Raw genomic sequence first — 16,088 nt, 5'->3', positions numbered from 1 at the left:
CTTTTCGTATACGCCCCAGGCACCACGGGCCTGCAATAAGGAAACTCATTCACATGATGCGGATACACCCTCGGGTTTAGGGTTTAGGGTTTAGGTTTACATTTTATTTCATGCTGATGAAGGCACTACCTACAGATATTAGCCCCCAATATTTAGGAGTTAGGGTTTAGGGTTTAGGGTGTAGCAGCGTGTATCTGCAAGAGATCGTTGATATAACTGCATCGACGAATTGTATCCGCAAGCTGCCTGTTGGCTATCTGTACGCTGCAATGGGTGTTAAATAAATAAAGAACAAATGCACAGATGTATGTGCCAGTGAGGTATAACGAGCAGCAAATATAGACGCAAGAAAGAAGAGCTGAGGACTTTGTTAGGCGTTGATGGCTTCTGCTGCCCCGTTTGAAAGCAGAAGGCGCAAGCAACGAGGCAAAAGAAGAAAAGAGGGGATCAGAAGGGATAATAAAGAAGTAAAAAGAAAAAACCAGCAGAAAACTAACCTCGCTGCTGTCGACAATCGGAGTTTTTCAAACAGAAGAGAAGAGAAAAGAATGACACTAAAAGAACAAAAAGGAATACAATACAGAAAAAGAGCCAAAGAATATATTAGAACAACCATATGTATAGAATATGATTATACAAATATATATATATATATATATATATATATATATATTCCTTGTCGAAAGACAAGGCACTCCGATATACCAAAACCGTTCTATGCCAGCACTCACTCAAAAAGCGTAAAGTGAAAGAAAGAAAAGAAGAATATGCCTCTGTATCCTGCATGAACCTCAGCAGTGTGCACAGCACAAACCCTAAACCCAAAACCCGTTCAGGGTTTGGCTGAGGGTTTATGGTTAAGGCTCTATAGAGCCCCGCTGGCAAATCAAACAAAAAGCAGATGAATATAATCCGCCTGCGAATGCGCTGCACTGTGATTTAAAAAGCAGTTTCTGCAGATTCTATTAACAGCCGCATACTGAGTGTATATACATCCCGAGATGTACATACATACCCCTAAATAAATAAATAAATATATATATATATATATTTATATATTTATTTATCCCCATGCAGCATTTGTTCGATAGTAGATATTATATTTCTTAGATTGTTAGTGGTTGATGAATATATTTATTCGTCGTCAGGCACAATGAATTCTTCTTCTTCTTTTTGTTCGTAAATCTCCTCTGTCTGCGTTGCTTCTTCATATGTTGCAACTTCGATTTTCCCCGCAACATCTAAAATTCTTCTACGTATCTCTGCCATAAGATTGATGAACGACTTTACGTTTGGACCTCCAAAGAGCTGCTTCAAGCCCCTAGTAATGTGCGGGTGGGGTTTTTCATAGAAAGCAGGAGCTCCTGAGTCATCGAATAGACCTATGAATCTCCTTTGCGATCTATGCGATCTGTTTGCGAATACTTTTTTACATCTTTCAGCGAAGGTTGCTCCATATTCTGCACTAATTGCCTTTTTCACTACCACATATAACATCGGCTCGCCTTCACAAGGATCTTTAGGGCCTAAGTCTATACTTGGTAGCTCTTTAACTGGTGTTTCTTCTTTCTTTGGCTGGAACCACTCCATAACTGCAGCTAAACGACGACCATCAGACCCTTCGCTAGAAAAACGCAATTCTTCAAAATTCATATCATCATCTTCCGCTTCATCTTCAGCAGAGGCACCTGCTCCTCTTCCTGCTGCTCCTGCTGCTGCTTCTTCTGCTGCTTCACCTTCTTTTGCTGCTGCTCCTGCTTCCCCTGTTGCAGCGGATGTTGACGTTCTTCCTGCTTCGTCGTCAAATACCATAGGCACCGTTTCCTCGTCTGTTTGCTCTTCAAAGCCGAGACCCGCGTCGGGTGTATCTGCAGGTGTTGGTGCAGTGGGTCTTGAGGGAATGCTGCTCCCATCAGCATCTTCTTTGCTTTTTTCGTTCGTTGTTTGTAGTTGTTGTTTATCGCCGCTGTCGTTCTCCGTTGTCTGCTGTTCTATCTCTGCTGGTGTTTGCGTCTCTCCTGCTTCTTTCAGGCGTATCGCCTTCTCTGCCGCTTCCTTCAAGTTGTTCAGCTCACGTAGTCTCTCTTCAATTTGTTCTTTGTCTGTTTGAAGTTTTTCTTGCCTTTCTGGAGGCAGTTTCTCGATTGACGTGAGTCTTTCTTCAAACATTCCGATTTGTTCATTCGTCCAGTCGAGCTGTTTGTACGGATCAGCTTCTCTCGCCTTAGCATCTTCCTGCCTAACACCTTCAACATCAATAGAAAACTCTTCTGCTAGGTCCTTCACATCTGCTCCTCGAATAATCATTCGCTTTATCCAGGCCTCGTCGAGGTCGTTCAACTCCTTCCGCAACGCTTCATCTGCTGCATCTACTTCCTGCTGCAGCGTCTCTAGAGCTTCCTTCGCATCCTCCAAGGATTTCTGAATTTCAGGGTCTTCTAGGGCTTCGGGGGGCATTGTGCTGCGGCTGTCTACCAAGAGGGAGGCTTCTCTTACCCTGTCGAGTAGGTCTAAGAAACGGCGCTGGAGGTCCGTCTCAGTATAGTGAAAGAGTTCGTCTTCTATTTCTAGCAGCTGCTCCTCAATATCCATCTTCTGTATGTCAATGTTGGCTACGGCATCGTTCAAATCTTTTGTTCTGCGGTGTACTTTAGGTATATCTACGATTGACTCTCTGTACGCCGCAATATTTTGGAGTGTCTGCTCTAGATCGTGTTTCTGCAAACGTTTCTCCCATAACTCTGAAGGTCTCTTGTCTGCCGACCACTGTTTGCTCCCCAAGATTCCCTCCAGTTTGTCTACCTCTGCTCGCAGCTTTGTCTGCTGTCGTTGCAGCATGCCTATCTCTTCCTTCATCTTCTCCTTCTCCGCAGAAGGCAACTCGTCGATGCTCTTCATTACCCTCTCGTGCTCTTGGAGCTGTCGCTTCTTCCTATCCAAACGCGCCTCTATGCTCTGGTCTAGAGGTTTGATTGCAGGCTCTTCTTGTGCTCCTGGGTTGTTCCCCGTTGAGATATGCTCTTTCTGCTCTCCTCCACTTCCCCCTTCCCCGCCTTCTGCTTTCTTCTGCTCCTCCTCTATGACTTGTTCAAATTCGGCAATATCGCGTTTCAAGATGCGAGACTTGACGCCGAGCTCTTTGATCTGCTCTGCGTCTGCTGGTGTTGGGTGGTTTCCCTGATCGACATATTTCTTCGACACTTCTCTGCGTTTCTTCAGTACATCGACGAGTTTCTTCTCCAGTTTCAACAGCGCCTCTGCGTGTCTGGAGTCTTGCGGCGGCAGCTTCTTCCGCTGCTCTTTTAGCGCCTCATATCGACCCCACATGTACGTGTGCTGCGAAACCATGACGTACATGAGTTCGATGATGCGTTCCGTCTGCTCGTACATGCCTTCAGTAAGTTCGGATTCGCGGAGGTTCTCCCCTTGAGCCTCAAGAGCCGCTGCTTTCTGTGCACTCATCGTTTCATACATCGCTTTCTTGGATTTTAAGTGCTGGTATTCTCCGTATATGTCAACCAATTCCTTCTCGTACAGCCGCAGACGCTCCCCCAGGACGGGTGTACGGGTTTGGAAAGCAATTTCACTTGCGACGCGTTCTCGGTTTTCTTCTTCAAATGCCTCGTGATCTATGTTTAATTCTTTTAGTTTCAGGTCCGCATCCTCCCAGAAATCGATAAACTTCACTGCGCGAGCCGCTTTATTTGTTTGCTTGTGCAGCTTCTTCCCGGTGGGCTTGCCTGTGCTGCTGCTGATGAAGTCAACGATGAGGAAATCTTTGGTGAATTTCAAGCTGGCGAAGCCCGTGGTATTTAATATCCTTTCTTTTACTGTAATCTTCCAGTTGGGGCCCTGTGGAGCGTAGAACTTGTACGCCAGTGCCTGGTCCTTTTCAGAAGGTTTGCAGCCTCCCGGGTCGAGCTTATAAAAGATGCGTCTGCCAGACCAGCAGAGCAAAGGAAACAGTCTTCCTCTGATCTTCCCCAGCCAGCCTCTTCCCATAATTCCACTCATGATGCGCGTGCCGCCGCCGCTGGTGATGAAGGCGAGAGTGCTGTTCTTGTCCAAGTCAGCCATCGTTATATATTCCATTACATCATCGTGACCTGAAACGTACGCGTCTACCTGGTAGGAAGTCAGCAGATCTACTAAACGATGTTCGGGGCCTCGCGGTCTGCTCGCCTTCACCATATCGTCGATGTACGTAAGCCGCGCCTCCTCCGCCTCAGCCCCTGTAGACGTCAGTGGGTGGTGGCCCTGCACTATGATCCAATCTGCCTTCGCTTTCGCCGAGTGATATAACGCGTTGCTCAGCGCTATCATGTTATTCTGATACTGCCCCAAGTTATCGTCTAGACACATACACACACACATGTATATATTCACCCATGAAACACACGCCCACACACCCACACCCACACACCCAAACAGATCCATATATAAACAATATATGTAATAGGCATGTTATATATATATATATATTATATGCATGCACGCAAGCCGCTAGCAGCAGTATCCTTGTAGACCCGTAGAGGGTGTGCCAAGCGCACAAACGCTCCCTGGAGAGTATCATGCTGCATAAACCACAACTTAGTTTTTAAGAAAGCACCAAGTAAGTGGCAGGATGATTCTTGTGCTGTTTCATACATGCAGCAACAAAGCCTGTAGGGGAGACAACTCACAGAACGGAGTCCCCCCGAAGAGCGCCCAGGTGTCGATTGAAATAAGATGTACTGTAAACTCCTGATCTTCTGTGCCTCCACTTGCGGTGGTGAGATTCGCCACCATTGTAAAAACAGATTTATGCATCCAGTTGGGGTTGTGATAGTTTAAGTCTTGCCGCGTGTAGTGGTAGCGATAAGGCGTCGAGCGGCTCACCATAGTCTCCGCCTCTCCGTTCACCATATACCAAGGAACGTTCAGCCCCGCATCCTGCATGCAATCATGCATGCATGCATGTATGTATGCATGCGCAAAGACAAGAAAACAGCCGCTCGATATACACCGCAACTCAACGACACACAGACAAACGCTGCAACAAGGTGAAGATAAATAACGGCAGTTCGTCAATGACGAGGAAACACGTTCTATGGGTCCCTCTGCGTCTCATTCTTGATTCAATTTGTGTGCCTTCAGGAATATGCTGTCCGCGTCTCTCTCTCTCTGTGTGTGTGTGTGCGTGTATGTGTGTGTGTGCGTGTGTGTGTGTATGCATGTGTGTGCGTGTGTTCGTTTGTGTTTCTTATTATTGCTTTCTTCAGCTTCTTACCTCCACGAATATGTCTCGCCACTTCTCCTTGAGGCCGGGTTCCCTAACGGAGAGCATGCCTGGGGGTTTCAGAAAGTCTCCAAGCCCGAGAGCAATATCCACACCTTCGCGTTCATGCCAACTCTTCATGGCTTGTACAGTTTCTTCCAATTCGTTGAGTTTAAGTGCGCCTTTCAGGCGGTTCCAGAAGCCTCGTGTCTTATCGTATTTAGCTTGGCCTGTGTTTCCAATGGCAACGACTTTCAGGGAGTTGGCGGTGGTTTTCTTGATGAGAAGTTCGGTGAAAGATTCACTCGAATGGTCTTTTTTCTTCTCCTCATTCGGGTCCTTCTGCTTGTCTTCTTTATCGATTGGGTGTTCTGCTCGCTGCGTCCACACGCTATCCACGTAGCACCCCATGGTGGGGCACTTTGGGTATTTCTCCTTCGTTGTCTTCTTGCTTGTCAGAGTCTTCAACAAATCTGGAAGACCGCTTCCTAGGGGAATAGAAGGAGGTGTGAGTTCGTTTGCTTTAAACGCCTCCCAGTTCGAAATATACTCCGATAGAATATCAGCTTGCAGGAGCATTTCGTCCATTACACCTGTGGAAAATACAAGATCAAGGAAATTCGTCTTCACAAAGATATCGTTAAGCGTAGTTACTCCTCGCTGCCTCAGTTCTTCGATGAGATGAGCGACGGTTTTTGTTGGAGTTTCTCTTTCAATACCCCTAGCTACTCTGATAATATTAAAAGGTACACTCTTCATAAAGCCAATATCACGATCTGTCAGCTTCTCAGGGATACTGTAATCGCCTCTCTTATGAAACGTGCTCCCATCAAAAAACCACTCAGCGTCTCGGCTCTGCTGCCCGAGCATCCATACATATTCAGGCACTGTTAGATCGAGAGGTTTCTCTCTATCAGGGTCGTTCTCGTAGTCTTGCTGTTCTGCTTGTTGCCTCCTGAGTGCCATTTGAATAGCTCTGGCATGCGACCGAAGCAGAGCGGTCTCTATAGCATACCACTGAAGAGGAAAGCGATTACTTTCAAAGCCGCCCATGCGAAAGAAAGCCACCATGATGTCTTCCATGCTGGTATCAATTAAAGCAGAACGAGCAGCCGTGTGCTTCCCAGCTACCATCACTGCGCTATACAGAAACTGCAATCCATAGTCACACCCAGGAGCCATCGCACGCAGCGAACGCGCGCGCTCAGCCAGCAGCGTCTCAGGCGTCTTCACGAAAAAAAACTTTCGCAGAGTCCATCCAATCAACAGACGACGAGGAGTGAGGCCGGGGCCCCTGGGGCCCCCAAGACCCCGCCCTACGGTCGAGCCATCATGGACACCGAGGAGGGGAGAGCGTACTGCAGCGCTGAGAGGGGGCCAAGAGATGAGGAGAAAGAGATGAATTAACAAAGACGAAAGAGATATTAGACGCAGGCTGAGAGGGAACTGTGAATTAAGCCCCCCTCTCCACAAAGAAGAACGCCCAGTTAGATTCATGAGGCTGCGGTGTATAGTAGGGTAGTGAGTGGCCCGAGGCGGCGGATAAAGCGGATTCCAATTCAAATTAACATTGAACTAAACCCCATAAGCTTCGGAAAACATTTAAAAAAGAAACAAAAACAAACAAAGAAGACAAAAATACAACAATACCCAACACGTCGCCTGCCTGCCCTCGGCGGAGAGCGGCGAGACCGGAGCGCGGTAGATGCTGTTGCTTTCCACTTTCTTCGCAGTTTTTGTTTCTTTTTCTCTGTTTAATGGATTAATTAAGCCATTACCCACATTAAAATACAGAAAAAGCAGGGAAGATAGGGAAGAAAATAAACTGTCTTAGGAGCTGCAACTCGCGAGCAGCTCAAGCCGCAGCGGACCGCTAGAGATCGACTGTTGTAGCTAGCTTCTGAATGACAGGAAGAAAAATAACGCAGTAAAGGAATTAAAAACACAAGTACTGCCTAGCATCAGCTGACAATACACCTGAATTTCATTCACTTCCATACACCTGCTGCTGCTGTGCAGATCGACGCTCCTGCAGCAGAGGAGCGGAGCTGAGAACAAACGACAGCAGTAGCTGCTGGTGTGTGTTGCGGTTGCCCTTAAGTCAGGCTATTATTACTTTTCCCCTCACTTTTCCTTTCTTTTATTGATAAAAAAATAAATATGTAATAAAAACGCGCAGGTAGCTCTAGCTTTCATTCTGTCGCGCCCAATGGTGTTTATCTGCCTCCGCTGTAGAAGACTCGCTGCATGCTCACATAGGAAGCTGCGGGCTGCCCTTGTTGCTAGTATATACCCTAAACTTTTCGTTGTTTTAACCCTTTATTTTATATATTTTCTCGTCTATTTATTTTCTTCTTTATTTCATTCGTATTCCACTGCCAATGATAGTCTGACAACCCGCTATACGGAGAAAATTGCAGCACAACAACGCAAGCACATTCTTCATCTTTTCTTGAGTTCGTATTGGTGTGTTGACTGCGTTCTGCATCTCTTTCATCCCTTAATTTCCTTTTAATGGTTTTTGTCTCCTCTCCTCTTTATTTCTGTCGCTTTCTTTTCCGTACACTCCTTGCCTCACTTTAATTTACCATATGTTAAGATGTTTATCTTCAAACAGGCCAGCGCACATCTTAAATTTTCTATATTCTTGTACGGCGTATTATACACACGCGCTAATCACATTACACGAATAAGACGATATGCATATTTATTTATTATTCACAACAGGAAAGTCAACGGAGGCAGCGCAATACAAAAAAAAAGAAACGCCCGGCACTTCATTCAAAATACACCAAAATACACCGAATCATCGACACGCCCACTCTCCAGCAGCAGCAGTGGCAGCAGCAGTGGCAGCAGCAGTAGCAGCAGTAGCGGCAGTAACAGTAGCAGGAGCGGCAGCAGGAGCAAGGAAATATTTGTTGTGTGTTTTCAAGGGGTTTCTATGCAGCATTTTTTTCGTTTTTCTTCCGGACTTGTCTTCCTCTAAACGCACGCCGCTAACTCAAATCCAGAAGTATTAATATTTTCTTTAAATATATTTATCTAAGTCCGGAGGGTTTAGTATCTTCGGGCTTTGAAAAAAATGCTGCGTGCGCCAACCCCAAGGTCAGGCGTGAACCCTCAACGACGAGTTTTGCAACGGGAGAGGAAAGGGCTCGGCAGATTAATCTGCTGTTGTTGTTGGTGCTACTGCTGTTGCTGCTGCGGCTGCTGCTTCTGTACCCGCTACAGCAACCGCAGCTGCATGAACCTCTCGGCATTTCTAGTGGTGCAGTTGCTTCTGCTCCTGTTGCTGCTGCTGTTGCTGCTGTTGCTGCTGCTGTTGCTGCTGTTGCTGCTGCTGCTGTTGCTGCTGCTGCTGCTGCAGCTGCTGTATCCGGAGGTGTTCTAGCGCCTCGAGTCTGTTTCGAATAATGTTCTTCTGCTCTTCTGCATCTGCGCGTCTCCATTTATTGCGGCTAATGCCCAAGACCCTTGCAACGCCTAGAGATTTGAGGTGTACAGACAGCAGCAGACTGCCGCCACACAACTCCATCGTATTTCTTGCACATTCCTGCGTCACTATCAACGCTGTACGGACACAGCAGATGCAAGCAGCTCACAGGTCGCGAGATAATAACCAAAAACAAATGGTAGACAAAACCAAAATCTTCTCTTCTTCGAGAGCGGATAGACGGGAACGAGGAAAACAAACAACGTGCAGGAAACAAACTGGGACAAGGAGTGAAATATATATACATTATATATATATATGCATACACATGCATATACTGAATATAGAACATGTATGTATAGGTTGCGTATTTACGAAGCAACTGACTGTGGGTACATTGTGTTTATATATATATATATATATATATATATATATATATATATTATATGCGTATACGCATGCAGAGATATATATACATATATACAAATATATATATATATATACATATTCTGCAAACCACCGGACAAGGGAAAAGCCTTAGGAATACAAACAGCCGCAGCGGGCCCAGTGACAGCTGCAACTGCAGCATCACCAGTGTTAGCAGCAGCAGCACAAGCAGCAACAGCAGCACAAAAACAAGTATATGTGCAGCAGCAGCACAAGCAGCAACAGCAGCAGCAGCAATACCTGATAGCGATCCATCCGCTGCAGGAATGAGAATATCGATTGGAAGCGGACTGTTGTTGATATTCACAGCTCTCTTGTGCAAAACACCCAAAGACGTCAGGAGAGCAGAGACCGACATTACCTCCTCTCGAAACTCCACGGAAAATCCCCCGCGGGATATACACCAGGCACGCAAACCTATACAGCAGCAGCAGCAGCAGCAAACTTGCATGCACCGGAGTCCACAATGGCACCTGCAGCACGTTGGAAGAGCAGCAGCAGCAGTATGTGTACGTTGTTTTTTTCGTGCGTACACTGGAGAAGCAGCGGACGACCAGCGGGAGCTCCTAATTGCTGACTAGCCCGTATTTTGTAATTTAATGTATAGTGTATGCGCACCTTCGTGTATACACCGCAGAGGCATCTGATAATCAAGAGGAGGGAATAAAAGATGCTGGCACATAAACAACAAGAACACCTCAGGCCGTCGTCGCTCCCAGGATGTACCCTGACCGACCTTGCGAATTAAAAACCGTAGTAAATATGAATGCTTCGCTGAAAACACGCAAGTGAATGCATAAATAAATACAGAAATATAAGCATAGTCACCAAGTTATCTGTGTAAGTAATTAGTTACTAATGCGGGAAGAGGGAGAGGGAGAGAGAGAGAGAGAGAGAGAGAGAGAGAGAGAGAGAGAGAGAGAGACAGACACAGAGACAGATACAGATACAGAGACAGAGACAGAGACAGAGAGCGAGAGAGACAGAGAGGGAGAAAGACAGAAAGACAGACAAAACAGACAGAAACATAATGATAAGTGAAGCCAACAACACAAATTAGCCAGAGAAAACAAATGAAGTGAGCGGCGTCGCGCTGCATCAAACGGGAGCAGCTGTTCGTCGCAGAGTACAGACACCGCAAAGAAGCACACCAACAAATGAAAAAGACAGCTAATGAAGGCGAAGCACGCAAAAGCAACAACAGCAGCAAACCAAGCAACAACGCAGCACCAATTTGCTGCTGGCTTTCTAGTGTCTCCACGCCCTTCTCTGCCGTTTCCACTGGTTTGTTTATCTGTAGGTGTTTGTGATTGCGTATTTATTGCATTTGTCTGGTGTCTGTTATCTGCGTTTGTTTACCGCAAATGTGTTTGCATGCACATGTCAGCATCCACTTAGTAAGAAACAACGCTGAGGCAATAAATGCATTCCTCTGGCTCCTTCTAATGTTGCTGCTTGGTGCTGCTATGTACACACGGAGTCTCTGCAGGCCCGTTTGTGCTTGGCTTTGCCGAGGAGTCAAATCCTACATAACTACATTCACACCTAAATAACTTTAATTAAACTTAGTACTGTTTTACCTTTAACACATTTCCAATACCCTTTAATAAAATCAATTGAACTTAGTGCTATTTCACTTTTAAAGCAATTCTAACACACTTCAATAGCATTTATTAACGTAGTGCTGTTTCGACTTTGCAACAATTGTAATTTGGTGTCTTCTGAATCCCGCATAAAAACAACTTTCTGCAGGCATACGACCATATAATTACAATCAAATATAATGTTTAATACAAGCATATGCATACATATATACATATATGAAGTTATTATGTTTGTAATATAAACAAAAGTACTTAGTGTGTATTATATTATATATGCCATGTACATAAACATATACAAACATATACATATATGGCTAGCCTACCAGGTGCACCTGGTGATGAGCTGATTGCGAGCAGGGCGTCGATAGACGCCTGAGGCGAAATGCAGTCGATGTAATCCTCCAGGTATTTAACAGCAGCAGAGAGAAGGGCAGCCCTGTTGTCTTTGGTGTTGCTGCTGTCTTGCATCACATGCATTGCACGTGGTGCATGCACGCTTGAGGTGTCTGTTGCGAAGAAACAAATGCTGAAGAGCAACCCGCAAATGTCATCGGGTGTAATGACAGCCCGCTGCTTCACCGTTGCTGCGAGCGAGAGGTGTGCTGCTGCTCGCGCAGCAGCAGCAGCAGCAGCACCAGGAAAATGCAGCAAGCACTGCCTAAAGGCTGCGAAGCAAGTGCACATATCTTTCAAGGAAAAACGAGAGGGCCGCCGCAGTAACTCCCCCGCAGCTGCATGCATGCAGGCATGTACCTCGGCAGCAAGTGGAGCCCCAGCAGCAGCAAATTCTGCTACAGCTGCGACTTCTCCTGCTGCAGCAACTGGCATGTTTGCTGCTGCCTGCAGACACAAAGCCTTAAACACCTCGTCGTTCTTCCGCGCCACACGAGAAAAAACAAATAAAGCGCTGCACAACAGCTTAAAGGGAAAAAACGAAAAAGAGAATCCCCCAGCGGCACCGCATGCAAACCCGGGAGACTTTAAATTTGCAGCAGCCACACCTCCTTCCCCATCTGTTACTGCTGCTGCTGCTGCTGGCCCCGCTGCTGCTGTTGCTGCGGTTGTTAGGGTGTTGCTGTTCGTCGATGTCTGGCTGTCTGGTGCGTTAAAACGCAAAATGCGTCTTGCTGCTAAGAGCAAATATCTCTCAACTCCTTCAAAGAGAGGAGTCTCCTTATACCCAAAGCCTACGTAAGCTTCTGCAACCGACAAGGCCAGCTCCAGCTGCTGCAGCAGCAGTCGATGCTGGAACTCCAGCTGCTGCAGCTCATGCTGCTGCTGCAGTTCGTGCCGCTGCTGCTGCTCATACTGCTGCTGCTGCTCATGCTGCTGCTGCAGCTCACGCTGCTGCTGCAGCTCATGCTGCTGCTGCTGCTCATGCTGCTGCTGCTGCTCATGCTGCTCCTGCTGCTGCTGGAGGGCGTGTGGAGGCAGCGATGGTATAGGTATTGTTTTTAAGGCAGGCAGCAGCGCGGACAAAAGCGGATAATGCGGATGGTTGAGGGCCCGTAGAGACAAAACGACATCAGCAGCAGCAGCAAACGTCAGTACACTCCGATGATGGCGAAGGTCTTGTATCAAGAGCAGATACCTGGAGAAGAACAAAGAATAAGAAGAAATGAAGTAAAGAGGAAAGATGTGTAAAGGAGGGATGACTAACTCTGGGCTTGTGCATGCAGACAACGCCCAAACAAACGAAGAAAAGGCAGCAAGATGCAGAGAGGCACAAGGCAAGTAGAAGAGAAGGGAAAATGAGCAGCAACAGCAACAGCAAGAGCGGCAGCAGAAACAGCAAGAGCAGCAGCAGTACAAGCGACACCGTGCCGGGGGAAGGTTGTTGCAAGAGTGGTGAGCAATGGAAGACATAGAGGCGAGAACAGATAAAACAGCAGTAGCGGCAACAGAAGCAGCAGCAACATCAGCAACAACAGCAGCAGCAACAATAGCAGCAGCAACAACAAAAACAACCTGCCTGGGGTCTCGAACGATGGACTCCGCTTCGATCCGTTGGGACAAACTCCTTTCTACAGCCGCTTCATCTCCTGATAATGTAGAGAAGAAATGAAATACAGATAACGGCTCTTGCGGCCAGGTAGGAGGAGAAGGAAGCTGGAATGAGAGCTGCGAAAAAGGAGAAGCAGGAGGAGCAGCAGCTGGTTCTGTGCTGCTGCTGTGCCCCTGCTGTTTATCCGAGCTACATGCGCTCGTGCTGCTGTTGGGCTGTAGGGCCAGCGCCGCAAGATGTTTGAGCGCAGAAACGAGATTTTTGACAAAGAAAGCCCCTCTATGACTTGCAACAATTCTTAGCACTTCCTCTGCTGAAGCACACGATAGAATGAGGCGATCTAACTGCAGGCACAGATCGCTGCAGTATACTTCGTCCCAACGCTGTTCAAGCGACAGCGGAAACCTCAACGCAATTTCATCCCTCTTGTTTTTCTGTACACTGTGCTGCTGCTGGTGCTGTTGCTCCTCTGCTGAAGCCCCTATGGCCTCTTCTGGCGCTGCTGCAGATCCCGAGGTCGTCGCAGCTTGAAAATGAAATGAGCACCCCGCCGGAGCACCAGCTACCCCGCAGGTTGTCCTGTTGCAGTCAGTGTACAGACAGTGTAGAAGAGGAAATGTGCTGAGAGGAGAGGCTGCACCAGTGAAGGGGGCCCCCCTTAGGGCAGGCCAGTGCGCTGCCCTCCTGAACATATACAATAAACTCATTGCATAGTCTAAATACAACTATTGCAGTCTGCGGACTGCTAAAAACTTTCAAGAACCCCCCATTACGCACACGTACAAAGAGAGAACCAAACGACGAGGCCCCAACAGACGCCGCTTCGGCGGCCTCCTGTGCGAGCCCGGGACGAAGGAAGAACGAAAAGCAGAATTAGAACAATTCTGTTAAAATTAAGTGAAAAGTTACTGGAGGGATGGGAACTGCAGAATATTCAGCCGAAAACGAAGAAGGCAACCATGACCGCCAACAAGCAATGGAACACTCGATCATCGAGGTGAAACCTGGGGAAGGCGAACGAAATTATGAATTGTTGTTTGTTATTATTTTTCGAAACAAAGTATTATCTGTTGCTTGGTTTTACTTTTGAGTTTCTGTCTCTATCTGTTCTTTGCTAGGTGCTTGCTCGACTCTCTCTGCGCCGTTTTCCTTGTCGTTCTCACCGCGAGCCATTGTTCCTAAGACATTAGTCTTCTGCCCTATATTTGCTATGTACATTACTATTGTACTTATTTTTCTGTATTATTTTCAATATTTTAATTTTCTCTGTTTGATTTCTTCCTCGTTCTCCTTTTTCGCCCTGCCGTGCTCCCACTGCACACTGCATGCCACAGTTTCACATTTCAGGGCTTTCTTGCGAGTTTCTTCAGGTTTTGTTGCAAACAGTCTATGCCATTATGACGGTGTTTTTGTTTTCCTTCACTGTCCTCAACGAGTAGCGTTAGTAATTTGAGCTTTACCGTACTCTTTTTGTGACAATTTGTCCCTTATTGTCTAATTCATTGGCGTGGTGTTCCGTTATTCATTGGGGTTTTCGTTGTTTTCCTTCTTATTGGTGACATCGTTGCTGTTTTTGTAGTCCAGCATTTTAACATTATTACGCGTATCCTCCTTCTAATTCTTCCTGTTCTTGATACTGCATTGCGCATTCCCCCGTTTTTTCTCACTTCCTGCATTCTTCTTCGTCTGTGTTCTCTCTCACATCCTTTTTCTTGCTTCCTCTTCCTTATTTTCCTTGTTTTGTATTCGAGACTGGTTGCTGTTCTGGGTTTTTCCGCACTGTTCATGTTGGCGTTCCTGCAGTATTCGTTGTCTTGGTGGACTTTGATTTGTTAGTGCAAGGGTACAATGTCCCCACGCCACAGGAAGCACCTCGAAAGCAGAAAATATGTCGTCTTCGTGATATTCTCGCGCTTGTTGCGAGTTCCTTGACTACAACTTTTAGCAGAAAAAAGACAAGCTCTCAGTTGGTCTAGAGCAGAAAATGGTTTCAAGCCACACGCCCACTATATTGTGAATGGCCACAAAAATATGTACGCATCACGTTGGAGCAACTCTTCAAGCAACGCAACACCATATACAATCGTACAGAAGTACCCTTTTGGTGCATGCACTAACATTGCTAGCAATAGTTAAGTTCTGGTTTGATCTTAACTATCCAGACTGCGCATGAGCAGAAATATATGCTTCGACTATAGGCTGTGCATGCCCCAAGCCTAAGCCTGCTCTCTGCACCCGCCTCAGGTTTTATGATGGTGTTTGCAGGAAGGCTTGGATACTGCGAGGGGAAGTTGATCCTCTTTTAAGATCGACGACTCTCCTTACAACGAGGATCCTCGATCATATCAGGAGATTGTCATAACCTACGGTAAAGTTCATGCACTTGAGAGTTTCCACAAAGACATCTGACTACCCGTTCTGTCCCCAGACGTCCTAAGCACGGCGAGCCAAAGGCCTGTAGCTGGGGGAGAGCAGATCTGATCAGAGCTACAACTAAGCCCGCTGCAACCTGTGCCACAAGGCAATGCCGGATGCAAGCACATTCATGTCACCTTCGCTGCATGCACAAACCCCTTAGATAATTGTCGACAACTTAGTTCGTCCTTAGTAGGCTTCCTGAACACCAGTAAGGATCCATGTACCAACTTCACACAAGCCTTGCTACACTCGTTACTACGTGCTACAGTCTAGGGCTGCCGGTAGACGGGGGCTTCATCCACCACCAAAATAGTAATTCAGTAGCTTTCATGGTTGTTAATTGCGCATGCATGAGCAAAAAGGGATAATATGTACAACACCAACCGCTCCACCCGTAGGGGCCGCAGAGGCAGCTCCATAGACGTGCATGTGCAGTCTTTCCGTCAGTACGTCAGGCCCAGAACTCAGGGGGAACTCTACAGGTAAGCAAAGAAATGCAATTAGAAACATAAACTTCTATGACTACCTGGCAATACGATACAGGCACTGCTCCCCCCTAATACGAGCAAGGCACTAGCAGTAGTGCTTGTTTGGGGCTGGATGAGCCAATGGCGGAGCAACGCGCCAGATTGGAATAGGAATATTGATTAATGCCGAAAACTAATTACTTTCTAAAGTAGTGAAATCCAACATTTGATATGTTTTCAAGAGGTATTGAGCTTTAATCTGAACTTTGCACCAATAACAATACCCGGGCATTTGCAGGTCTGTAGGCATTATTAGCTCGGTACGGCAGCGGTGTTGGCGTGAGGGAGGGAGCCCCGTGGGCCCTTGGGGGTTGAAGTGACGTTGCATTTTCCTCTTCCTGTAAAAATAATATATTGTTGTGTTTTTGGCTGACATTTTCGCCTCCATCTGCCC

At 46.7% G+C, this 16,088-nt stretch overlaps 2 protein-coding genes across 2 annotated transcripts; both read right to left on the bottom strand.

The window, feature by feature from the left end:
• Positions 1-1,134: 1,134 nt before the first annotated feature.
• EAH_00000960 (serine/threonine protein phosphatase, putative) lies at positions 1,135-6,754 on the bottom strand (the record flags this gene model as incomplete). Its single annotated transcript, XM_013396056.1, has 3 exons — positions 1,135-4,352; positions 4,683-4,932; positions 5,270-6,754. 3 exons carry the CDS (start codon positions 6,752-6,754, stop codon positions 1,135-1,137), a joined length of 4,953 nt encoding a protein of 1,650 aa, XP_013251510.1.
• Positions 6,755-8,522: 1,768 nt separating this feature from the next.
• EAH_00000950 (hypothetical protein, conserved) lies at positions 8,523-13,922 on the bottom strand (the record flags this gene model as incomplete). The annotated part of the gene is made up of 6 exons (XM_013396055.1): positions 8,523-8,830; positions 9,381-9,557; positions 9,759-9,914; positions 11,068-12,335; positions 12,822-13,433; positions 13,834-13,922. The coding sequence occupies 6 exons, from the start codon at positions 13,920-13,922 to the stop codon at positions 8,523-8,525; spliced, it is 2,610 nt and encodes an 869-aa protein (XP_013251509.1).
• Positions 13,923-16,088: the final 2,166 nt, after the last annotated feature.

This window comes from Eimeria acervulina, genomic scaffold, assembly GCF_000499425.1.
Source record: "Eimeria acervulina Houghton genomic scaffold, Eah_scaff3, whole genome shotgun sequence".
Taxonomy (NCBI): Eukaryota; Apicomplexa; class Conoidasida; order Eucoccidiorida; family Eimeriidae; genus Eimeria; species Eimeria acervulina.
This window is presented reverse-complemented; position numbering and strand designations above follow the sequence as displayed.